The following is a 26,624-nucleotide window of genomic DNA, read 5'->3' on the forward strand; positions in this document are numbered from 1 at the left end:
CTTCAACATGTATAAAAGGATAGTCTTCTTTTCTGTTGTAGATAATGTAGGCATTAATAAGTCATAAAAATGGCACTCAATCCAATAGTTAAATATTTACTAGGTAAATGTTATACTGGTTACTTAAGGTTTAGAAAAAAATCTCGTCAGAATGTTTCACTTTAGCCAATCTGCTGGCTTGAGTAACTAGTTATGTATCATAATCTTGGAACAGTGCTGACTTCTAAATGAGTAAAAATTGCATAATGTATAAACTCTTGCTACTGTGTAGCGCATCATTAGAATTTTACTTCTTGATTATATGTTCATTGTCCAAGAAACATTCTGAGCAAACGTTAAGTTTTGTTTATTCCTTTTGTACAGGACATTGTACCAGTGGATGCCTCTTATGAGGTGAAAGAACTTTACGTGCCAGAAAACAAGCTGCAGTTGGCCAAAACAGATGCTGAGTCTCTGTTAACCTTGGAAATAAATAAGGTATTGTGTGTTCAGTTGTCTTATTGCCAAAGTTGAAAGACAGTCTAATCTGCTGGTTAGTGTAACTAGATATAGTTGAAATACCTGTGCTGTTTACAGAAGATACCTTGATATACCTTTTCCCTCTTTTCTTGAGAGAAAGCATAATTTCATGAATAATATCTGGTATAACATTACTTAGTTTATCCCAACCTTGGAGATTACATTCAGAGTGACTTCCTTCCACACCCCATCTCAATCATGGACCAAACTATGCCTGGCATGTCTTGTATGAGTAGTTGTTTCTAGAAGGATTGCCTTTTTTTTTTTTCAGTTTAGTCACACAAACCATTTTATTTTGAATTGTAATTGCCTAGAAATGTGAAGGAAATCAGTTACTGCTTCTTGATTCTTCTTGTTGATAATCTTCAGATGAACAACGGTAACCTTTTATATATATACTGAGCTCAAACAATTGCAAACTCAGGTCTATAGAGAGATGATTGGATCTATTTTATTGCTTTTTTTCTGATTAGAACATGTTCATGCTACTTTTCTGGTTTCCAGCAGAGAGAGTGTGGAAAAGCATGCATCAGCTTGATCAACCCTGTTCTTATTTTGGTTAATGCATTATTTTTCAGTTTGGATAAATTAGATGAAACTGCTTTGGGCTGTGTTTCTATTCTAACTCATTCCTTTTTCTGAAGAACTAAGCCTTAACACAGATACAATGCATGAGTTTTTACGTTGGCTTTTTGACAGTAGTACTAGAACTTAAAGCTAAACATTTGTTCTAGGAGGTGACTAAGCTCAGAGTTGAGCATCTGCAGTGATTAGACTTTGAAGGATTGAGATGACACACTAAGCACCTGAAGTAAATAGTTTTAAAATTTGCCTAGTCTTCTACTACTATGAAATATTAATGCTTCCTTTCACTGAATTTTACTAGATCCTTTTCATATTCATTGCTTTGATGAGCAATAAATACTTAAGGTCACCATTATTAAATTTCTGTAGTGTCCCATTCTGAATTACTCCCTATCTAGAGAAACAAATAATTTCTCCCTCCACCCCCAACCAGTGTCTTGTTAAATATCAAGCAAGTATATAACCTAAGCTGGGGAAGAAACTGTGTTTTGTACTTGCCTGAGCATAAATTAAAGGGTGTAATAAAATTAATCATGCTCTTTGCAAAAGAGACTTGCACAAGCAAAGTCTGTCCTTGTCAAAGACCTGGCCAAGTCTTAGTAGCGCACATGCAGAAATAATAGAGGCCACACACTAAGTCGTAGTGTGACTCTTTAAGTGCTAAGAAAGGAAACTCTCTGTAAGCTGATATCTCTTAAACTAGATGAAGTACTAACCCAGAGATAATTTTGCTTCTGGATTGTATCACTAGTTTATGCAAAAAGAAATTTCTTTCTAATTTGTTTTAAGATTAGATGTCTTAATGTTCACACCCATAATTCTGATATTTTTGTGGTAATTATACGTGTTGTTTTTATTTCTCTTTGTTTCTTTTTTTTAGCCTTTTAGTTATCTTTGTTAAAAAAATAAAGGCAGGATAGTATGAATTTGTGAAGATGAACTTTATTAAACATTTACAGATAAAGTTTGTTGTTGTGTGTTTGTTAGTTTTTTTTTTAATCGATGGAAATTTGATCCGGTGTAAGACTGGAAATAGCCAAAAATGTGAACAATGAGGAGCAAATTTTCTTTCTTCCTTAGTTGTAGAAACTTTGAATTATTTGTGATTAAAAACTCTAATACTGAGAAATCTTGCATTTATACTATCCTGCATTTTAGGATTAAATAATGATCTGTTATGATTTATACATGATTATAATTATTACCTGTCAGTAATTAAGCAACAACTTCTACCTGCTCTAAATCTGTTTCTCCATTTCTTTACAAGGTGGATATGCAGTGGGTGCAAGTGCTAGCAGAAGGTTGGGCAACACCCCTGAATGGCTTTATGAGAGAGAGAGAATACCTACAGTGCCTTCACTTTGACTGTCTCCTTGATGGTAGGGTGAAACACACCATTTGTAGAATCAAGCAGACTAATCCTACCTCTAAAATATTGTTCATGCTTTGCTTCTTAGTGGTGGTGTGGTAACACAATTTCAGGCTTGTGCACAAACCGGGATCAGGGGTAAGAGAATAGAATATTATAATAATCAGTTTTAAACTTGATGGTTTTATTCTTTTTATAGCCACCATTGTGTTAGAATTTGAATGTTTCGTCTTTTTGGCTTTACAAATTCTACTTTTTCAAATGATTTAATTTATGAAAAACTTTTAATTCTCAAATCCACATTTCTAATTTGTTTTGAAGAAATTGATTTTTGAACTTAGAATTGCAATTTAGTTGCTGTTTAGCTCTATGTGCCAAAAGATTTGTTCTGTATTAGTAAAGACAGAGAGGACAACAAACTGATTTGAATGCTGGAGCTTTTGCAAGTATGAAATCAGAATTTGAGGATGTGGCTTGAATATGAACAATTGTCACAAATAATTGAATTACGATGACTTAGTAATTATCCTGTGATGATTTAAATGAATATGTGTTATTTTGCATTACCAGTTGGCTAAGAACAAGCATTAGTTAAGGTAGTGAATAAGTGATAACATTCTCAGGTTTTGGAATTTGATTGTGATCCTCTGTCACTTTGCATTTATTCCTCTTTGAAGGCTCTCTTTTACTCCAGCCTTCTTCCTGTCTCCATGCTTCCTTTTGCATTAGTCTTCTCTTGCTAGAGACCAAATAGCAGAAAAAAAGTCACTTGTCTTTCAGTTCTATGATATAGGTGTCTGTTGGCCCTCCTATATTTTCTAATGCCTTTTTCTGTAAGTCTCTCTGTACTATTCTAGGTGGCATAATGCCATCCTGTTATTTTGGATCTAAAGTTTGCAGTATCATTTTGGACTGCTAGTTTTGTTTTTATTCCATTTGCCTTCTGTACATCCATCCAGGGGAAACAACCCTTTAAATCTTAAGTTACGTGAAAAAGCATCATCCTGAACCTGTGCTCGTCTGTGACTTAAACTCACTTCATTACCTTGCCTCAGTTTCTTATTTGTACAGTGGCCAAAGCAAAATGTAAGAGGTAATATGTGTTTGTTACTGGTCACAGGCAGAAATTTAATAATCAACAGGTTTGAGATCTCTTCCTAGTTTGAAATATTTATTTACTTATTTGCAAAGCAAAAGGCTTTTTTTAATTATCAATTTTGGGGTGTCAAACCACTTTCTCTGTGACTGTTGCCAAACTCAATTTTTTATGACCTAGTTGCTTTGAAAATCACTCTGAGCAACAAGACTTAATTTAGGAGGAGCAGAGCATGCATTATGCATTTTGCATTATGAAGGAAGGGGGATCTATTTTTGTCCTTTTCATCCAGCTTCGTAATTTTTAATTTCATAACAAGTTTAATTTCCCTGTAAAGTACACATTGTTTAAATAATAGCGAAATTAGCCTTATTTAGAGTCTTGGCAAACAGCAAAACCTCTGTTATCTTTAAGGGGTCCATGACTTTTCTTCTGGAGGCCACCCAAAAGTTTTGCACTCATTCAACAAGTGTATGCTCTTTAGAGTTCAAGCCTTCATACGAGACTTACAATATTTACTCCACTGGGTTTCTCAAATATCAATTTTGTAGTCAAGAAAAACAAGACTTCCATCATCTGGTAGTGAAGTAGGTGCATAAAAATGAGGATGACACGTAACCTTAAAATTCAGATACACTGGTTTAGTTTTAGAAGTAAAGGAACCGGTAAGCTTTTAACTGGACAAACTGTGCAAAATATTTGCCTAACTCAAAAGGTATTTTTCTGAGATGTATGTGCTTGAATCTGAATACAGTTTTAAGTAAGCAGCAAAAGTCACCTTTTGAAATAGTTGAATTATGTGTACCAACTACTTGGTACATTTGTCTGCTTCTATCACATTGAATTTTTCTTAAGGACCAAAAGTATGACTACTGAGTATGCTATTTCCTTTTTACTAATTATCCCACTCCAGCAGCAATCTTGCCTAATATTTTAGATGATTAAAAATATTAAAAATGTTATTTATGTATTTCTACCTTCTATATAGATTCTCGAGCAAGGTATTAATTTGAGATTCCCAGAAAGTAGTATCCTTACAGTCTAAATACTTGTATGCAGCTATAAGTACTTGCTGTTTTCAGTACTGTGTTTGTCCTTTCTCAAACCTCAGTGTTTGCTTGATTTTATAGCACATGTATCTTACACAAGAGTTCATTCTAAACGTTGCTTTTAACCCATGTTAAAATAGGTACTTGAACTACCTGTTGTGTGGTGCACTTACAGCCTTAAAATTAGCTTGTTGGATTAGGCAGATTTTCATAATATCGTTGATGACCATTACTAAGGATAAGGGCTTTTTTTTTGCCTCTGCAGGGGGAGTTATTAATCTGTCAGTGCCTATAGTGCTAACGGCTACTCAAGAAGACAAAGAAAGACTCGACGGGTGTACAGCAATTGCGCTGGTGTATGAAGGTTGCCGTGTTGCCATTCTCCGTAATCCCGAATTCTACGAGCACAGGAAAGAGGAACGCTGTGCTAGGCAATGGGGGACGACATGCAAGGAACATCCCTATATCAAGGTGTGTGTTTAAAAGTTGAATATCTGCTCCTGTGAGCTGTACTGTTGTGGAGCTGCAAATTAAGTGAAGCTCGTGTCTGTGAGTGATGTACTTTGGCAATAAAACTACTTTGAAAATTAATTAAAATATTTTAGCAGAAGCAAAGGTCTTGGTTTTTTTTCTATGCAGCTGTTGAATAGTCTGCACTTAGTGTGAAAATCTAATGTCAATATGTACAGATGAAATGAATTTAGAATGCAGTGCAGAATCTGTGCTACAGAAGAGGGAACTTTGCCCTCCAGTGTGCCTAGGAAACACATCCCTTTGTGCAGCCAGATGCATCATCAAAGCTCCTTAATCAGCGGATATATGCATTGTGAAGAATAGAAAACTTCTATTCTGCCTTCATGGGGAGCATGTGAGACCTGCCTGGTTTAGATGTTTTTGAAACAGGCCCTATTCCTGGAGAGTTCATCATTTAACTCTCTGGGGAGTAATTTCCCCTCCGTTGTGTTCGTTATGTTTTTTTATCTTGGCCTTATGTGTATGTCATACTGAAATGTTCTAATTGTAACATACTTATCACAATGCTGTGTTTGGTTATGCAAGCTGATGTAAATGTTGCATCTTAGCTCTGCAGAGCCAAAATATGTTTCTTTCCCCATTTTTCTCTGTAGTATCTTTTTGTTTACAAGTATGTCTTAAAATTAGATAACAAGAAATCAAGCCTCAAATTATGACCTTGCTCTTGAAAAAGGAAAGCCTTTGATATGTTCTGAAAGTATCTGTATGACTAACAGAAGATTTTCAAAGCCCTTGGTGTGTTCTGTGATGATGAACATAAGTACCTTTTTATTAAAAACCTAACACAAATTTAAGAAATTCTAAGAAAACTCATGCAGTCAAAATTTGAATGTATTCTTATAATGCAATAATGTCATGCCTGAAACTAATGTAGAAGATGAGGAACTATGTTCTTATGTCTGTACTGGGGTCTATAGTAGATGTGGTTCAACCTTCAAAAGCAAATGCATCGTCAGAAATTTTCTGAGGCCACTGCTGGAATATGTTAAGCAGCTTGCCATAATTAGTTTTTGATAAAGGGTGAGGTGATATTTAAAGATATAAAAAGAATTGTAGTGAGTGTACAACATATGTTACTTCCGTAAAGTGCTACCATGAAACAAATCCAAAAGCCGTATTACTTCCAAGATTCTGATTTTATTCCAGTTAAAGTGGATGAGTAGTTAATCAGAACTGTTTACTTGTTACTTAATTGCTGACCAGAATCTTATGAATTACAGGGGGATACTGCAGCTGTATTTGCTTTGACCATAAAGTGTGCCAACTTCATTGTATTAATATCTTGTAATTAAATAAGAAAAAATTGTAACTAAATAAATTGTAGTATATAAGGCTTTCCAAACACTATCTTTGTAATGTAATAATGTTGGTTAAGAATGCTGGCTACTTGCATTTCTATATATTAAAAAAATCTTTAATTTTGAAAGAAAGGCATATGCCTGCTGAGGATTTGTGCATTTCTCCTACGTGTCTGGACTATGTTACTATGATTTTTAAAAATTTTTTTTTAATGGTGATGCTTGACTTGCAACTGTCAAATAAAATTAACCTGGAACACTTCTTTGGTAAAGATGTGTTCCCATTGCAATGTTGCAGATGGTCATGAGAAGCTGACAGTTAATCCTAACAAGGAATTTCCTTTCTTTTCTTAGATGGTTATGGAGCAAGGGAACTGGCTTGTAGGTGGAGATCTGCAGGTCCTTGATCGTATTTATTGGAATGATGGACTAGATCAATATCGTCTCACTCCAGCTGAACTAAGGCAGAAATTCAAGGAAATGAATGCCGGTGAGTAAATTTGTTTTGTTTTGTTTCTTCCTGCAGAGACTTATCCAAATGCCTACTGCCGCCACTGCAGCTAGCATTGTTTCAATGACCTGTGACTACTGCTATTATATTTGTTTAATAAAATTCAGAGGAAAGATTGTACTGAATATTTCTCAATTTTGTACAACTCCTAATAAAATAACTTGCTTTTCTTATATCTTTTGTCTTGTTTTTTCTCCATAGATGCTGTCTTTGCATTCCAGTTACGCAACCCGGTGCACAATGGCCATGCTCTTTTAATGCAGGATACTCACAAGCAACTTTTGGAACGTGGCTACCGGCGCCCAGTTTTGCTCTTGCATCCTCTTGGAGGCTGGACAAAGGAGGATGATGTTCCTCTGATGTGGCGCATGAAGCAACATGCTGCAGTCCTGGAGGAGGGAATCCTGAATCCAGAAACAACAGTGGTAGCTATATTCCCTTCCCCCATGATGTACGCTGGACCAACTGAGGTAAATAAATCGAGAGTTGAAAATAAAACCAAACCCTTTTGACAGTGCACTTAAGTATTAGTGCTATGTGTGATGTTTGTGTCTTGTGGGGCTTTTTTTGCTGGAGAGAAAGGAGACTCATTTTCCTTGGGAAACCAGATTGCCAAGTCTCTTTCTGTCATCAACCAAAACATTCTTTTACGAAAAAACTTCTATATTGGAAGATTTTGCTGAAAATGGTGGGAGAAAATATTAGGTTTACAGTTATAAGGGTATAATAATAAATTAATCCTTCCTCCTTTTTTACAGTCTTTTTCAGAAGGATTTACAAGATCTGTTAACTTAACAAATGGTTGTCCTCAGTGTTAATATACAGTTTTATGACTGTTAAGCAAAAAGTTGGTGTGTTGGAGGGCTATACACAAATTAAACAAAAAACAGTCTTTGTTTATTTTTTGGCAAACTTAATTCAGGGAGAATTGTTTCAAGGCTTTTGTATGAAGTAACTCCTTGACAACACTTTATTTAGGAGCCAGGTCTTGGGTTGGAATCCCTAGAGGTTTGTGGGAAACAGCAGAAAGAATAAATGTTCTCATTTGAGGTCAGTTCCTCTAGGGGATATTGGTTCTCCATCTTATTCTCTTTTTTTTTTTTTTTTCCCCTCTGTCCTCTGCTCCACCTTGAGTCACAGAAGTTCAAGTTTTGACCAGGCTCAGAGGTTAACTCTGTGGTAGCTTTTTGGTAGATTGGAGGTCTTACTTAGTGAAATTAAATTAGACAGGTGTCACTTATTTTCTGCTGGCCAGTTGACTGGTCAAACAGAGCTTGTACTGCCTTTCCATTCGGAGAAAAAATTGCAGCCCAGCTCTAGTTGAGGCATGTGAATCTTGTGAAGTTCCCCACAGACCTTTTCTGAGAATTAACAGAGATTTTTTACTTCATTCCTGTATTTATGAGAAGGAACAAAATCCACAATCCTTATTCTGAACAGAAGGTTTTTCTTAACTTACATGATATTTCCAGTGACTTCAGAATACATTCTGACAGTAATGTTTGTTCAAGTTATAAAAGAGATTCTTTATTTAATAATTTTCCATAGGTCATTTAAAAGACATTGGTACTAGATTTGTTTCTGTAGCGCAAGTGCTTTACAAAGCAACAAGCAGCTGTTAATATGCTTATCTGCAGGGTGGATATGGTTTTCCAGTCTGTAAAGATCTTAATGGACATGTTTCAGAAGCATCAATTTAGCATTTTTTGTTTTTTATTTTTTAACATTTCTGATAAGTGCTTTGGAAGAAAAGAAACAGTTCTGTAAGGGAAAACTCTTTATCAAAATGCAATAAATTTACCTGCTTAGGAAAGTAAATATATTCTGAAGTAGTATGGATGTATAGAAATGGGACAAGAGCAGTGTGCTCTTGTGGCCAAGAAGGCCAGTGGTATCCCAGGGTGCATTAGGAAGAGTGTTGCCAGTAGGTTGAAGGAGATGATCCTGCCCCTCTGCTCAGCCCTAGTGAAGCCTCATCTGGAGTGCTGTGTCCAGTTCTGGGCTCCTCAGTACAAGAGAGACGTGGGGCTCCTGGAGCGGGTCCAGTGGAGGGCAGGAAAGATGATGAGGGGAGTGGAGCATCTCTCTTGTGAGAAAAGGCTGAGGGAGCTGGACCTGTTCCGCTTTAAGAAGAGATGACTGAGAGGGGACCTCATCAATGCCTACAAGTGTCTGAAGGGAGAGTGTCAGGAGGATGGAGCCAGGCTCTTCTTGGTGGTGCCAAGCAATAGGACAAGAGGCAACAGGCAGAAACTGACCCGCAGGAGTTCCACCTGAACGTGAAGTTCTTTACTGTGCAAGTGATCGAGCACTGAAACAGATTGCCCAGAGAGCTGCTTTAGTGCTTGCCAGATGTTTTGACAGATATTTAGTATTGTTCAACTTGTGAAGCTGTTTTACATTATGTAGTAACTGGGTAGGCCCTTCAATTGTGTGTGAAGGTAGGGCTGCACATATAAGAAACCACTGTTACATACTTGCTGGTTTTTTAAAACTCTTCTCTGAGTATTCTTTGGCAGATACTAAATCATGTAGATGGTCTTTCTTTTAGGGGAATACGTCCCAGTATGAAAGCATATTGATGTCTTCCAAAGTTGAGTCTTTGTTTCCTAAAATAATGTAATAGTTATTCTGCTTTTCCTGTACTGTACAGTTAAATTTGGTATTGAAAATATTACATACAGAAATTAATTAAGAAAATTCATCCTGTGACATGGTAAGTCTAAAAACTGTCATAAGTATAGCATCTCTAACAGTTGTATCTAGTAAATACTTTGAACAGTCTTGAGGAGAAAAAAATCCTCTCACCATAGTTAGCAAAAGAGGTGCATTTCTAAATAATTTAAAAGTGTTTCTTTGATTGTAAGGTGCTGATGATTAAATAGCCCATGTGCAGAATTTCCCTTGAAGTATATGTTTTTTACCTTCAGTAGTAACTGAACTATAAGAAAAAAAAGGTAAAACCCAAGTTGTTAGTTATGAAACCACTCATTTTGAAACATGCAGCCAAGTAATATGGGAAAATTGTTTCTCTGTATTTACAATACTTCAAATACTATGTGCAAATGAGTTGATACATCCAAGCAAAAATTGAATAAGACTTAAGTTTCTGATTCGGACATTGATCCCTCCCCACTTCATATAGAAGTGTTAGAATCAAATAATACCAAAGTGATTGTGGAAATATAACTAAATAGTTACCAAAGCTGGAGTTGCTTTATCAGTTCTCATCTTGGAAGCTTATGGTATAACAGTCAGTCTTCATATTCTGAAAACCTATTCCAAGCATTCATGTGCTCTAGGTACCTAGTTCATATGTCCTTTGGGTCTTCATATTGATACAGACTAAGTGTTAAAATTCTGCCTTGGACAACATCCTTGCCACATTTACAAGTTGAAAATGCTAAGCATGGGTAATTTTTGAATGTATAGGCAAGTTGATTAGATTACTCATGAACACTGTGTTGAAGTAGCCTATCTTGTCTTTCTTCCAATGTTTGTCAGCATCTGTTGGTCAGGATGCTTTTTTAGAGAAATTACTGTGAGTAAACTAGAGCAATATAAAGCTAGATTCCACTAAGATTCCAAAAGCAGTTGCTTTTGTTTTGTATAAAAGGAAAGGGATGGAGGGTGAGATCAGGAAGAACTGAGCCAGGAAACAGATGAGCTCCATCTTTCTTGCCATGATGTTCCACTGTGCTGAAGTAACTTTTTGAGCACCTGCTGTGCAAATAAAACAGGGGAATAGTATGTTTTAGCTATAAGTTTGATGGTGATTCACATAATTGGTTCTTTGTTTTGTTATGGCTTCATAGTAAACATCACGTCTGATTAGGGAAAATGTGGAATATAGATAAATATATAGAACTCATGCACATTTTCAGGGTCACGTTTTGAGCATTTTCTTCTGTTTTCCCTTGTCTCTGTTTTAGGTTCAGTGGCACTGCAGATCACGGATGGTTGCAGGAGCTAACTTCTACATTGTAGGGCGAGATCCAGCAGGGATGCCACACCCTGACACTGGGAAAGATCTGTATGAACCAACCCATGGTGCCAAAGTGTTGACAATGGCTCCAGGCCTCCGAGCACTAGAAATTGTACCCTTCAGGGTTGCAGCTTATAATAAGAAAAAGAAATGCATGGATTATTACGACTCTAATCAGTAAGTTGTATTTTCATTTTAAGAAACTTTCGAGCAACAGCTGCCTTTTACCCCCTGCCCACATAAAAGAATTGTTTATAACTAGTTTCATATTGCTCAAACATGGCAGTGTTTAGATGTGGTTTTAGATCACGAATGCAGCTTGATTTCAGCATGATTTGCTTCACAGTGCAACTACCTGATCTAACTTTAGCTGACACATCAAGACTCACCTCTCCTAGGTGCTGGAGTTTCTCTAATTCTGGAAAATAGTGGCACAGATTGCTAAATCCAGAGAAAAATATTAGTATTTATTATAATGTTAAGATTAGCTTTCTGCTGCTTTATCTTTCTAAATATGCTTTTCACGTGTCAGGTGTGCATCAAATATGAGGGAAGAAAAGCAATGAGAGTGTGCAACATGAAGAAGAAAGTGGACAAGAGGGGCTGACAAATAGCTGTTTTCTCTGTTAAATAATAATGCAAAATGATGCCCTAAGACCATTGTGTGTCCCAGGGTTTTCAGTCTGCATCGTGTGCACCCTTTTATCCTTTCACTGCGTCTATGACACTTGGTTTGGGTGGTTTTTTCCCTGTTTCTGTAACTGTCATGGAAAATGGACCATGCTGCTACTAGTGTTCAGTTCTGCCCTTCTGTTGGTGGAATTTATCCTGTTCTGTTGTACCCTACACACTGTTGGTAGATGGACTGGAATGTGGCAGCAATCCTCTAGATGGCAATGTGGACACATGCAGGCTCCCTGGAAAGAGCCCTTACTGCTTCTGCTTGCCAGAGACAGAACACTGGTAGGCTCCAGACACTTAGAGCTTGGGTGGGTGCAGCTGACTGTGTTTCAAGATAATCTGTGTAATGCTGAAAATGTGGCAGAGTCCTGGACCATGTGATGTTTGACTCTGTAAGGAGGATGGCAGGGAAGAGAGGATTGCCTGGAAATACAAAAGGGTCAGTACTGGTGGAAGACCCTTAGATGTGAAATTGGGATGTTTGTGGAAATATTCACGATCTACCTGGTGAAAAAGGCAGCTTGAAAATTGCGGGGAGAAGGTTGTATGCACAGAAGCATTGCTGTAACTTGTTTTAGAAATGGGTAACTTGATTTCTATTGCACCTTTTTCAATTCTTTGAGGCTTGGAGACTTGACAGCCAACTAAGTAGTTCCAGAATTTACATCACTAATGAATGTATGAAAGATTATGGCAAGTGGGTTTCTCTTGGACTGAGCTATAGCTGAGCTGTGTGTCTTAGCTGTTGGATATAGTTATTCTTTCCCCATGTGGTCATCTATTCTTTCAGGTCCCCTATACTCCTCCATTTGGGAAAGTGCATTTGAGAAACCATAATACACACCATCTGCTAACTTGAGCGCCTCTGTAATTTGGCAGTTGCACCACACCTGGCTTGGCAGCAAAGATGTGCAGAGGTTATTGCAGTTGGGCTCTTCGCTGATATTACCTTTCTGCTTCTGAAGGCAATCCCAAGCTGTAGGGATGGTGGAGGATGGATCTTTGACTAGTGGTGAGAGGTTTCCCAAAGCTTGATCCAACTGCCAGAAGGATGTCTGAAAAGTTGGGCCTGCAGAATTAGTAGTGGCAGAGAATTGCTTTGCTTGTAACACCTGTAAACATTCATGCTCAACCTTTATGAAAAAGATATAACACTTGCTGGTAGCGTTCCTTGTATGCCTGTGGTGGTAGGTGCTCAGATGCTGAGTAGGCATTGGTCAGCTACATACCAGAAGATACTGGGCAACTGTGTGATACCTTGCTATGGATGTGCTGCTCCTGACCTTGGTGGCAAGCTTGGGAAGCACCAAAAAGCCTACACTGGCCCAGCCTCCAAATTGGTAACAAAGGCCCTTAATTTCTCTGGTGTGCTGCCTTGATTCTAAGAGGTTGTTGTGCTTAAGGCCTCCCAGAGGTGTCCACACAAGTGCAGTTTTGTGGAGTTCATCTTAAAGTTCAGTTTGTTTCTCACTTCCATTAGTATCCTTCAGAGTGTGTGCTGCCCTAGTAGACCCAGTGCCTGCTTGGGAACGATCTGGAGAACATGACTGTTGAGTTTGTGTGTCAGGACCTCATGCTGCGCTGCTGTGGTGCTGTGTTTGAGATGAAGTCACTTGGAAGAAAGTAAATCTACATGTACCCCTGTTAGTAAGGAAAGGCAGAAACATCCTGGTTGCATTCAGGGATAATCATGGAGCATTGAGTGTGAGGAAAGGGGGTAAGAAAAGACTGATGTAAAAACCTTTGTAGTAGCAGCACAGCAATTTTATTTGCAGAGTGATGCACAAAACTTAACCTGTATAAATTGTTTAAATAAAGTCACCCTTTAGAATGTTAGGACATGTGAATAACCAGGGACTTGAAATCATATTTGTATTTTACCTCATGAAGCCAGCACAAGTTTTAGTTTGTTTCTTGGACACCTTAGAACTAGGTTTGGCACCTCATGAAACTGAAATCTTAAAACATATTATCGAAAAAAATGTATCTAAAACTAAGATCTAGGAAAGGGATTTGAGGAATACATTTGAAGTGATATATAACAGCACAGGTAGAGATAATTTCGTTTTATTTCCCCTTAGTCTAAATGATGATAATAAAAAAAAAATAATTGCCCTTTTCGCTGTTGCTGAATTCAGATAGCAAGCCTAATCTAAGTTTCTGTGGAAAGCTTGAGCATTTCCACTTGCATAGAACTCTGAAGAAACAATGCATATAAAAACTAGTATGAATATTGTTACAGTCTTTATCCAAGTTTTTACAGTTTTATATTTCATAGAATTTTGGATCTATAATGTCAAAATATGATTTGGAAAAATTTATAGGAAAAATTCAAGTTATAATGGAGAAATTCCAAAAGAATGTCTGACCTGTAAACCACTGATAAAGTGAAGTGTAAAGACAACAGCAGAAGAACCAAGCAACCAACAAATAATACCCCCACTCTCCAAAAAATCCCTACCCAATGCTGAAATTCCTTCAGAAAAACAGTTAGTGTGTTTCTTCAGCCAAAAAGGCCTCACAAACAGTTACCACAGACAAGTGTAATTTGGGATTGGTGGTTTAATAGTAGTGGCTGGTTTTGTGAGCAGAAATTCCCAATTCTTTACGGAAGATCAGTCCTATAAAATGCAGCCACAGACTGCTGCTGAGAAAAAAACTCAATTAAGAAAGGAAATTAGTCTGGCAATTAAAAAAGCCACAGAAGTGTCTGGAAATAAATTTTCATTGTTTTTTTCCTGAAAGAAAACTGATGAGAACATTTTGGCTAAAAGGCACCCGTAAGTAAGGTGGCTGGAGCAGATTGTTCATGCTTTCTGTAGAATATTCATGAAGCATGGATACCTGTGAAGAAGAGAGATTTTAACTTTATATGGTTTATTCTCAGGACCTTTAATATGATTGCCCTGAGTGCTTTAATACTATCAAATCATACTTACAGGATAGCTGCTCCAACTAAGTACATATTGTTCTCAAATTTGTTTGGTTTTTAAAGTGATAGTGGGAGACTGAGATAAGCACACTTGACTGTTCTCCTTAATTTAGTTATGTGAAATGCTTCCTCGATTACCATTAATACTTAATTTAGGATACACTGAAACACTGCAGGGCCTCAGAAGACTTAAGCTCTCCTGCCGGTCAGAAAGGAATTTCATTCACAGCAGGTAAAGGATTTGGTTTGCAAATGTTGATATTAATCACAATATTGTGTTCTAATTTCATAAGGAGTTTGTTCATGATGAGTTAGGATTTGAACCTTGCTGACACTTGCAGGTTCATTCAATGACATGGGACATTCATTCCCAAGGCATAATACAGACTGACATATCAAAGACTTGACACTATAAGGGACAAGATTCTGTTCCTGTAGGAGTTGTGGTGTAAGTCATGACTTGATGCTACAAAGGCAAATTTAAATTCAGAGAAAATCATTCTAAAAAGGGTATAAGGTTAGAACTGGACCCCAGATAAGGAGGCTGTGAATTGTCCCAAGAATTAATCAGATCTGAAATTTACCAGCTGAGTAGAAGATGACAGTTGTTTTGAAGCCAGACCAGGGTGAATAAATCATATTATTGTTTTATTTCCATATGTTTGTTAAAAAAATAATTTATAGGCAAGACTATGAGTGAATGGTCTGTACTTTTATCATGTGTCTTGTGTTTAAGAGTAATTTCTTAAGACCTTGAGAGCACTAGACACCACAGAAAATGGGAATTCCAAGAAGGTCATTTGCACAGTGCTGAATACTCTAACAGAAGGTCAGGGTTCCCAAGATTATGACTGATCTTCAGTGCTCCCAAATGAAAAACCTATTATGTAGTATGTTCTATATTTAGATTAAACTTGTAGGTCATAATGTTGAAGTGGAAAAAATATTCTCTTTAATCACTGTATCGACACCTCAGAGATACAGCAGAGGAGGTTTCCTGTAGGACTGTGGACATCTTCATGCAGTCATTTCCCACTTGCAAACTGGTGATATCTTCATTATATTACAAGAACTATGAGGTCTCTGAAATCTTAGCCTCACACACTACTCTTAAGAGTGTTTGAGCTTGTAAAGCACAAAGAGCTCTGATGGTTGCTGGGGTCACTTGTGGTGTTACAGTAAAATAACTACCAAATTCACAAAATAAAAGGGAAATCAATTTAAGAGAATAAAACATTAGTCTTTTTAAATGAAAGAAAGGAAAGAACTGGTTTGTGAATTCTTAATCTTCTGTGTGTGGTTTGTAGTGTTCTTTGAGCCCAATGCTCAGTTACTGTGAACAGTTTGAAGATTATTTAACAGCAAAGATTTGTTCCTATGTTATTTTGAATAAATGCCTTACTTCTTTCCAAATATATTATCCTCTGCACCTGTGGCTGTCTATATGCATCCTGTCTGTATGGAAGGAGGGCACAATCTGAATTGTAAGAAAAGATTCCTTTTCTCCTTTTGCTAGATGTATGAGAGCTCAGCAGACTTATGTATTTTCTACTTTACCCATGACACCCTGTCCTCCATAAGTGAGGAAATTTAAGAGCACTACTCTCACAGTGCTTTTTCCACACTGTGAGAGTAGTAGAGTTCTAGGATGCTATGGCAGAGAGTAAATGCCAGTCCTCAATGTAATATGTTTTTCCGTTGACAAATTTTTGTTGAGGATTTCTTTCTACCTTCCTTACCTCTTTCTTTTGGAGAATGCTTTTAATTGCATTGACACAAAGTATTATGTCAGTACTATTCAAACTCAATTGGTAGTAAAAGGTCAAATCAGTGTTACAAGCATTTACTAGCATACAGTGTGGCTCAAAGAAAATTAATTCCAGCAGCCACTGAATAAAAATTTCAAAAGTACTTAAATCCCATCCTCAGAAAAGGCTTGGATTAAATTTCATTGAGAGTAATTTCAAATATGACTTGAGAAAAGAATTTATATGGCTTTGGCATGTATATTTCATAGTGTCTTTAATGGTCAAATGTTTCCCCCTCTCATGTTCCACTCAAATCCATCTTATACAGGATATCTCTTAAAATCCTCAAAATTCACCATGAACAAAATTACTTGATGACTCTTTTTGTCTTCTCTTTCTGCTAAAGCAAATTACTGATATGTTTTATTTCAAAATACTTGTGGTTCACATCCCACCACAGTGGTGACAGTGCTGATAAGGTTTTTCTGCTTAGCAGAAATCTCAGTTTCTGGTATTCAAGAGATTTGATTTTTACCATTAGTAAAGACAATGAGTACTGAGTGGTTATTCAAATACTCTGTTTTATATATGAAAGCAGAGATTAAACTGGAAAATTGTAAATGCCATAATTTTTTAAATGGCAAAAAATACATACAGTATATTTTGCCAAAGCTCCATTCGAGTCACTTTAGTGATTACTAATAAAAGTAATTTTTTTATAAAGAAAAATCCATTCAAAATAGAAGTTTGCTATAATGAGTGGGCATCATTAGTACTTTTGTACTTTTAAATAATATTTTGGAAACATTTCTAGAAATATTATGGGTGCTGAATGTACTATATTTCTGAGATTGTCTTCACTCATTATTTTCTCTCATTTTCTTATAATTTCTGTAGATCTCCTTAGCTTCTTTTCATGTTTCTCTCCTTCTTGATATTTCGAATTCCTAACTGGTTTTTGTGCTACTCGGAGTAGGAAGAGGCTAAAGGAATTGTCTTACTGACTGTCTGTTGAAGCAGACTTACATGACTTATCTAACTTTAGTACCTTTATTTCACTTGTAGGGCACCAGAGGAAGTTGAGTGGTTTTCTGAAAACTTAGCAGACAAGGACAGTATAAAGCACCTTTTTGTTTTTTAATGCTCAAACTTTGGTATTGCTACCACACTGAGGAGAAAACCACACATGGAGAAACTTTATGGCACTTACCTTACTCTTCTTTTACAGATCATTCGAAGACATGGTATTTTTTTAACAGAATTAACCAGGCTTATCACTTCCTCATATATATTTTATAAAAATAGTTCTTTGCAAAGACCACAAGTTACCTTCAGGCAGTGTTAGTGTAGGGCAGACATCTCTCTGCTGAGGAACAAAATTTTCTAATGTTATAAATAGTAGTGACAAGTTGTTCTCCCATGGAATTACATCAACCTTAATTTTTATTTTTATATAATTCATATTTTGCAGAATTGAAGTACAGTAGGGATTTTTTGCCTTGTTGCAACACTTCAGGAACCCACAGTCCTAAATTGAAAGCAACAAGAAAAGAACACGTATGGGAGGGCAAATCAAAAAGTTATGGGGCTAGTGGTGTTCTGAGAGGGAACTGTGGAATGCTTTCTGCATCTTGCTAACTGCCATACCCTACTGAGTGTAGACCAACACTTAGAGCCAAGTTCTACCCTCTGATATGCACACTTGGCTCTTGTTTCTGTCTAAGGCATGTGCATCTGAGATCAATACTTGGTTTTTATTTCAAACAGACAAGTAAAGAATGAGTAATGCATACATGCTGCAAATTGAGTGAATGGCGTAAGTAAAATTGCTATTTAATTTAAGAATACATAATTTTTTCCTTTGGAGCGTTTGATAGAACTCTGGCATTCTTGTCTTGCTTTTACTGTCTCAGTCCCATGAGGAGTAATTTAACTTGTGGAGCTTTTGCTGCTTATGACCACATACCTGAGAAGTTAATAATAATGATTTAGATTCTTATGTTAACAATGGTAAACAATTCTGATCTGTGTTCATTTATGCATTTGTCCAACTGAATTCTGATTTTTAGGGAGAAACATCTTTAGGGGAAGGTATTTTTATTATTCCCGTGCTTTTTTCTTTATTTTGAATTGTACGTGCCACATCATTGATATGTATATATATGTATACATGTGCTCAGTGTCTTGCAATGGCTCGGTTGTGGAGCTTGCCTCTAGATTCTGAGTCTTTTGCTTTCTCTGTTCTGCAATTGATGCCTCACTAAGGTTTGGTGCAATGCTGTTTTTTACTCATTCTCAAGGTGGTGCTGAAATGACCTTCTTCAACCAGCACAGGTACATTCAATCAGCTCATAGGGCAGGTCTCCTGCCATGGCAAGGCAAGGTGCAAAACAGGATGGCTGCTGTTGCTTTGACAAAGGGCTGAGACAGTAGGTAGAGTAGATGGTTCTCCCTCAACAGGAATTCTGTTTCCTCACAGAGAACAAGCCAGGCTCAATGGAAGGACAGACTGAATTCAATCCACAGTAGTTCAGTTGGACCATGCTGCTAAAACCTCAAGAGTTACCTACCCTGAATATTGTAGGGGGTGTATATTCTTGGGATTTACTGGCAGTACTGGGCAAATGTCTGGAAATTATAGTTGCTGTACAGCATTATACTCACAAGAAGAAATGTATAAAGTATCAAGAAAGCAGAAGGAATATGAGCAACTTTGCCTGCTTTTAAAGTATGTTCTTTTTTCCCCCCCTCCTTTTGCCCCCACTCCTACTCTCTCAGCCATGAAGACTTTGAATTTATATCGGGGACCCGCATGCGCAAGCTGGCTCGGGAAGGACAAAACCCACCGGAAGGCTTCATGGCTCCTAAGGCTTGGACCGTGCTGACAGAATACTACAAATCCTTGGAGAAGGCTTAGGCCTCTTATTAGCTGCAGATCAACCTTTGACGCCTGATTTATTTACGAGAAGGGGACCACACAGTCACCATTCATGTTGCTTTGTTGTGGTGTCTGTCAGGAAGTTCTCTGAAAACAGACTCTTTCTTCCTAACTTAGCATCATTCTTTGCCTGTCCTTATGGGTTCTGTTATGTCCTGGCACCTAACTAGCTGCTGGTTTTAATGTCTTCTCTTTTATTACAGTTGATATTCTTGCAGTAGGATTTTTAACTCTTGTATTTTTTTTATATTTTACTGCCTCTGTCCTGAGTTCTGCAGCTTTTAAATAGATGGAGCTCATTCATATGTTATTTAAAGTGCTGACTAGTGTCTGGTTTTTGTAGTTTGTAGGACAAAATGTAACGGTTAGTCCCTTAACTATGGATAGATTATCTATAAATCAAAAAAGTAAAGTCTGTTTCAAAACATCTGTAAAAGTGTCCTCATCTTTATCTCATCATCATGTCCAGAAGCACTTAAAATTTATTTCTCATTATATGTAATCAAAAAACAGAAGGTTTTTTTTTATGTAGCATAATTAAAATTTTGCTTTCTTTGCTTAATTTTGGAGTTCATTGAGTTGTATGGTGATTCTCTTCTGCTGTGGACCTGTAACGATGGCCATAATTAATAAAATAAAATGTCTAGTTTTCACTTTGAATTGTCAAAAAATTCAGATATTGTTTTTGTGTATGCTTGCTGCCATAAGTGTCAACAGGGAATGTTTTACTTCATTTGATATAACTTGCCAGTTTTTGGTTCTAGATATATTTGTTCAGCCTACTACAACTTTAAAAAAGCATGACAGACCAAACTTAAATTCATGTTTAATTATTGCAATAAAAAAAAAATAAATCTTTAGATCTTGGCATTTCCTGTGGTAAAAATGCTTGGTTCAGAGATTAATTTTCTGGCTATTTTTCAAGGTCTCCAAAGAACAGTCTTCTTCTTTTGAGTCAGCTTTGCTTGCTTGAAAGACAAAGCATATGATCTTCTAGGATTCTTCAGAAATCCTGAAGTTCGTTAATTTAGTATGTGAAACATTAACTGCTAAAGGAAAATATAAAAAAAATAAACGAACCACTTTTTTAAGCAGCACTGACCTTTTGGGATATTTTCAAGCATTTGCAGGTAATCAGTGGAACAGTCATAACCTCTCTTAGCCTTACATCCTTGTCACAGACACTTATTTTTTTGTTGTTAAACAGTGTGTATAAGAGGAACCAGCTCAAAATTGCTTTTAGAATGTTGCTACTGGAGGAAGCATGTGTTCATCTAGATTTTTTGGATGACAGGAAGGTTCTTGTGGGAACAAGCTGAGTCAGCCTGCACCTGCATTCATTTAATTAGAACCAAAAAGGAGAGTCAACCTTGACTGGTGTTTTGACAAAGAGAGTGCCATGTTCTTAAAATGGATCACTGCTTAGCGATCTGCATGGTCTGCGTGTTTTTACCACAACTGAAAACAGTCACAACATGATACGAGTGTGAATGTGTGGAATCAAAACACCAGTTTAGCAAGATCCTGGGAATTCTGGTTAACTGAAAGACAACACCAGGTGCTATTTACATAAACGTATGAATAAAAGGGAAATGCAGAAGGAAACCCGCGGAGAATCCCAAAGACCGAATCGTGTGTGTGTGTGCAGTCCCATTTCTTCATTGCCGATAGTTGTGATGAGGGGACCTATGATGTCTGGAAGTAGTAACACCCCTGACCTGCATGGCTGATACAAAGACAATCTGGATCCAGCTTTTCAAATTACAAGATTAATGAGGTAGGTGGAGATTACCAAACCCTAATCCTTAAGGTTAAATAAATGTTACAAAATTGCTGCTTCTCCTAGGTGAAATGACTCCTGCAGTACCCATGAGCAACTTAAGAAAATGGAAACTTATTATAAAGAACCTTGTGGTTGAGAATTCTTCTTTTCTTATGTGAGTTTCTGTGTGCCTTTTTTTGACTAATATGAACATTCAGGGTAACTTTTCAGGTAAGGATTTTCAGGTTGTGATGTAAAGATAAATGCCAAGGATGCTGACTTCTGTCTGATTTTTTTCTTTCAGTGGGGAATCTGAGCACTAGTAACTCAGTAATGCATCAGAGATGCAAAATGGAGAATGTAGACTAGGTCACAAGTCTTTTTTTTAGCTAATCAAGCTTCTATATCTGGAATAATTTGGTAGACGTCAGGAGGGAGAGGAAATGAAGGGCTGTTGTGGCATGATGTTGCTGGACATAGGAAAAGGCTACCAGGGCCTGTGTAGCCAATACTGTGATTTACCTGAATTTGGACCTCCCTTGCATTTCATATTTCCTTAATTTCAAAAAGTTTCCCAAATGGGTCAGAGGTTAAACTTATTGTTTTTCCACACTAGAAAAGGAACAAAAGTTACTTTGAGCATCCTAAACAAATACTAACAATGAAGACCGGATTCTTTTCCCTTCACAACAGTTTAGGTACTAATCAGTGTATTATTGCCGTTCTCTATAAATGCTGACACCTTTAAAAACTCTATGTGTGTGTGTGACTTTCAGTATTCACACACACATCATTCCTTGTATCTCTGGTCATGAACCTTTGATCTTTTGTGCTAGGCATTGTAGGAACAGAAAAAAGCTCTCATCTCTGCTTCCCTGTGAGTCAGAAGATCAGTTTACTGCATCTATGGGACTGTCTCCAAAGACAGGGAAAGGAAAAACTATTCCTTCATATAGTACAGGAGAACTGATGGGAAAAAATAAGATTGAAACTGAATCTTCATTTGACTTTGCAGTATGTCTGTTTATCCATCTGTAGCAGTGTAATTTACTGTGGTGCTTGAACACTATTAGGAAATGTGTAGCGATGATATTCTACTCCTTAAACCTGACACAAAATCTTTCACCATCACCCATAAAAAAACCAGGAACTTCAGCCTATTTGACCAAATTAAATGCTAGAATGAAAGCAACCATAGCTAAGAATTAGTATTTTGTTGTTCTATACAAATTGGTCTTGCTTACCAAAATGCATGATTTAGATGCTGTTAGTGAAAAGAGTGACACTTGTTCAATATTTTTTTTTTTTTAATGTTTAGTTTTGTAAAGATGGAGCTGAGAAGCTAGATTGCAAAGGGGAAATTTAAAGCCTTCAATGGCAAATTCATTGGATAAGAGATTTCCTTGCCAGCAGCCAAACAGGTGTGGTGTGAATGTGATTTAAAGGAAGACTGTGCAGAGGTTTTTGCTCATTTGTGTTGTTTTACCTTGAAGAAAGCCTGAGGGCTGGAATACCAGTGCCTCTTTTAAATTTGCTTTCTCATTCACAAAAAAACTTTTTGATTATTAATATAGATGGATTTTTACTTGGCTTTTGAGGTGTCCATTGAAGGGTTTTCTCTGTGTCTCCTGCAAGCTGTGTCTGCTCTTGTGGTATTAGCATTTTTTTTTTACCTGTATCCCTTTTCATTATTTAGCCTTTATTAAAATCACTTGTTTGTTCTCTATGGAGGTTACATATGCACGTGAGCCAGAATCATGCCTTCAATATTTCCAGAGCTGTTTGCCCTAGAAACCTCATCTTGATATAATTTTGAAGTTGAGGGGGAAAGGCAACTACACTGGAAGCTAGAAAACAGAGCTTTAAAGCCGCATCTGGAGTTCTTAGACTGTTAGTGGCTCCAACTTAAAACAGAGAATACAGAGATTTTATATGCCATAAAACTCAAGAAGCCTTGGATTCAGTATAAGGGTAGTCATCCGACCCTCATGTCAAAATCCATCTATGCAATGCTTTGAAGTATGATTGTAGTCAGAATGATACCTGTCTATGTATAAAAAGAGGGGGGAAAAATCAGTTTCATTATAAACCTTAGTGGACTGGAAATAGTGCCCAAATCTTGCTTTTATTCTCTGCAAGCAAAGCTGTTTTGTCAGTGGTGTCCTACTTTCATCACTCTCAGTTGCATTGTATGAGAAGAATACAAACATTTTGGCCATATCTGCTTATTTTCACCTCATAACAGCAGTTACGATTGCAGTCTAAGCTGTGAGTTTTCAGGTTTTTGCTGGGCACCTGCAGATCTTCAGGCTTTCCAACAAGATGATTTGTGTCTGAATTGTTGTGGTCTAAATCAATTATTTCTGTAATGACTGATAGCAAAGTTCGTTGCAATAATTGTGATGAGACAGATGAGAGACACCAGTATCCATGTATTAGTAGTTCCTGAATATTGTCGATACATTTTATTACAAAACACGACATTTTCTTCTGGAGGACAAACCCACTCTAACATGGAAACATCTTTCTGATGTCAAGAGTGCTCCTCAGAGAATGTTTAGGCTTTTGTATTATTAATTTGATTTCATTGACAGCTTTCTCAAAGACAAGTGAAAGCAGAAGAGATTCTTTGACCCTTAAACATTGGGTTCAAATAGGTTGCCTGCTGTACAATGGAAAACTGCAGTTGGATAGTCCATGGAAGGTTATTTGCAGGATTGCTCAGATGACATTGAATTCTGTCTGGTTTATAATTCATCTACGACCTGTAAAAAACAATATTTTAATAATTTGTTTCAGTTGTTTCCAGACAGTGAAGACAATTATGAGACAAGATCATGCTTAAGCATAACTTTCCACTAGGAAAAAGTTTTATGCTATTACTGTATCTCAGTTTAAATATAAACCGTCTGAAAGATCCAGCATTACAATTCTATGAGCAAAAATTTCCTATCATACTATGTGACAGCAGAGCATTAAACATATCATCAGTGTCAACATTGTAAGTACAGTGCAAAATGCACTTTATTACTGACACTTCATTAGAGACAGTTATAAATAACTCCTTTGTCCATTATTTCTTCAAGGAAAAATACTGCTTTCTGAAAACTGAAAATGTGTATGCCTTACTTGGTAGTTGGAGACACTCAGAATAGCAGTGATTCTTCCCAGTTTTTCTGATGTGCTGTATTTTTAAATAGATGCACACTTCTGACCTCTACCATGAAATGGCTTTGCAAAGAACATTCAAGTTTTAAAGTTTTTCTTTGTTTTCTTGGCTATTTTGGTTATTGTAGTTTGATCATTTTCCCCTCTGTACAAAGAAGTCATCTTGTAAACCTCGATCTTATGTGGAGGTGGTGTACAGAATTTTCATCAATTATTAAAACAACTCTAGCTCAGTTCTTTTTCATACAAGCCTTTGGTTCAGGGATGTGCTTCATTCCTGTTGTGAGGATTTCTTGTCAAATACAACCTCATTCGAGCACTGACAATGAAAAACCACATCTTCTAATATGTGGTTTAACCCCGGCTGGCAACTAAGCCCCAAACAGCTGCTCAGTCACTCCCCCTGAGTTGGGATGGGAGAGAGAATCAGAAGGGTAAAAGTGAGAAAACTCATGGGTTCAGATAAAGACAGTTTAATAGCTAAAGCAAAAGCCTCACACACAAGTAAAGAAACCAAGGAATTTGTTCACCACTTCTTATGGGTGAATAAGGCAGGTGTTCAGCCATCTCCAGGAAAGCAGGGCTCCATCATGTGTAATGGGTATTTGGAAGACAAACACCATCACTCCAAATGTAAACTTCCTTCCTTTTTCTTCTCCCAGCTTTTTATGCTAAGCATGCTGACATGTGCTACGGGATATCCCGTGGATCAGCTGGGCTCGTCTGTCCCAGTTGTATCTGCTCACAGCTTTTTGCATAACCCCAGTCTCCCTGGTGGTGTGAGAGGCAAAAAAGGCCTTGACACTGTGTAAGCACTGCTCAGCAAAATAATGAAAACATCTCTCTCTTATGAGAACTGTTTTCAGCGCAAATCCAAAACATAGCCCCATAGTAGCCACTGTGAAGAAAACTAACTGCCTGCCAAAACTAGCACACCTTCAAAAGAATATTGTGCCTTTTCTATAATCGTAATTAGGGTGCAAATGCAAATTTAAAGCAGCATGTTCTTCCTAAAGGATGTGCAGAAAGAAATAATGGAAAACTAGAATGTTTTCAGTTGAAAGGGACCTTAAAGATCACCTAGTTCCAACCCCTGCCATGGGCAGACACATCGGGTTGCTTAAAGCCCCACCCAACCTGACCTGGAACACTTCCAGGGATGAGGCATCCACAACTTTTCTGGTCATTCTGTGCCAGTGCCTTACCACCTTCACAGTAAAGAATTTCTTCCTAACATCTTACCTATATCTCTTCTCTTTTAGTTTAAAACTGCGTTCATGTAAAAAGTCACTATTCTTATATTTTGTAAGTCCCTTTCAGGTACTGAAAGGCCACAGTAAGATCTCTCTGGAGCCTTCTCTTCTCCAGGCTGGACAACCCCAGCTCTCTCAGCCTGTCTGCACAGGAGAGGTGCTCCAGCCCTCTGATCATCTTGGTGGCACTCCTCTGGACTTGTTCCAACAGATCCACATCTTCCTTGTGCTGGGAGTCTCAGAGCTGGATGCAGCACTCGAGGTGGGTTCTCATGAGGACAAGAGTAGAGGGGGAGGATCACCCTGCTGGCTTCTTTTGTTGCAGCCCAGGATAATGTTGACTTTCTGGGTTGCAAGCACCCAGCTTTTAATCCACCGGAATGCCCAAATCCTTCTTCACAGGGCTGCTTTCAATGAGCTCTTCTTTCAGTCTAGACTCATGTCTGGGATTGCTCTGTTGCAGATGCAGCCTCTTCTACCTGGGCTTGTTGAACTCCGTTAGGTGAGAACTTCTTAAGCCTGAGCCCACTTACGCCTGTCCATGTCCCCCTGTATGGCATCCTCTCTGTTGTGTCAGCTGCACTGCTCAGCTTCATGTCATCTGCAAACTTACTGAGGGTATACTTGATCTTGCTGTCTGTGCCATTGATAAAGATATTATAAAGCACCAGTCCCAAGACAGGGCCCTGAGGGACACTATTTGTCACTGGGCTCCATGTGAATATAGAGCCATTGAGCATACCACCAATGAATATCCTTCAGTCAGTTTTCAGGAGAAAAAAAAAAAAGCAGCTTTCTTTTCACATTTTTAGTGTGCTTGAAAAATTAAACATAAGTATCCTGATCTTTCAATTTCTATGCTTAAATTGGTCTTGGTAGGAGACCAATGTGTTTTCTCTTTCTTATTCAACAAATTGCATTGTATTCAGTTTGAGGACTTGCTGAATGAGGATTGGCAAAGAACTGAAAATCCTGGTCAATCTAGACCAATCCTGCACTAGACAGTTTTGAACAAGCCAACTCATATTTTTATTTAGACATACATAATTAACTTTTTTCACCTGTAACTTGAAATAACTCTTCTTTGGAGATTTTTCTGCATAACCATGTAATTAATGAAAGAACTTTAACTCTGGAAGACATCTTTGATGTTCATCAATGTGAACTTGAAAAAAGATCTGTCTGCCTGTGGAGAA

At 37.4% G+C, this 26,624-nt stretch overlaps 1 protein-coding gene across 3 annotated transcripts in view; it reads left to right on the forward strand.

Annotated features, from left to right (window-relative positions):
* The window catches only part of PAPSS1 (3'-phosphoadenosine 5'-phosphosulfate synthase 1), a 56,894-nt gene extending 36,779 nt beyond the window's left edge, over positions 1 to 20,115 (forward strand). For all 3 annotated transcript variants that reach the window (XM_032686484.1, XM_032686485.1, XM_032686483.1), the window contains 7 exons: positions 364 to 477; positions 2,372 to 2,483; positions 4,884 to 5,089; positions 6,805 to 6,940; positions 7,163 to 7,431; positions 10,894 to 11,123; positions 19,086 to 20,115. In XM_032686484.1, the coding sequence (XP_032542375.1) occupies positions 364 to 477; positions 2,372 to 2,483; positions 4,884 to 5,089; positions 6,805 to 6,940; positions 7,163 to 7,431; positions 10,894 to 11,123; positions 19,086 to 19,224 (1,206 nt within the window). In that variant the 3' untranslated portion in view covers positions 19,225 to 20,115. The remainder of the gene's footprint in view (positions 1 to 363; positions 478 to 2,371; positions 2,484 to 4,883; positions 5,090 to 6,804; positions 6,941 to 7,162; positions 7,432 to 10,893; positions 11,124 to 19,085) is intronic.
* Positions 20,116 to 26,624: the final 6,509 nt, after the last annotated feature.

The sequence above is a fragment of the Chiroxiphia lanceolata genome, chromosome 4, assembly GCF_009829145.1.
Source record: "Chiroxiphia lanceolata isolate bChiLan1 chromosome 4, bChiLan1.pri, whole genome shotgun sequence".
Taxonomy (NCBI): domain Eukaryota; kingdom Metazoa; phylum Chordata; class Aves; order Passeriformes; family Pipridae; genus Chiroxiphia; species Chiroxiphia lanceolata.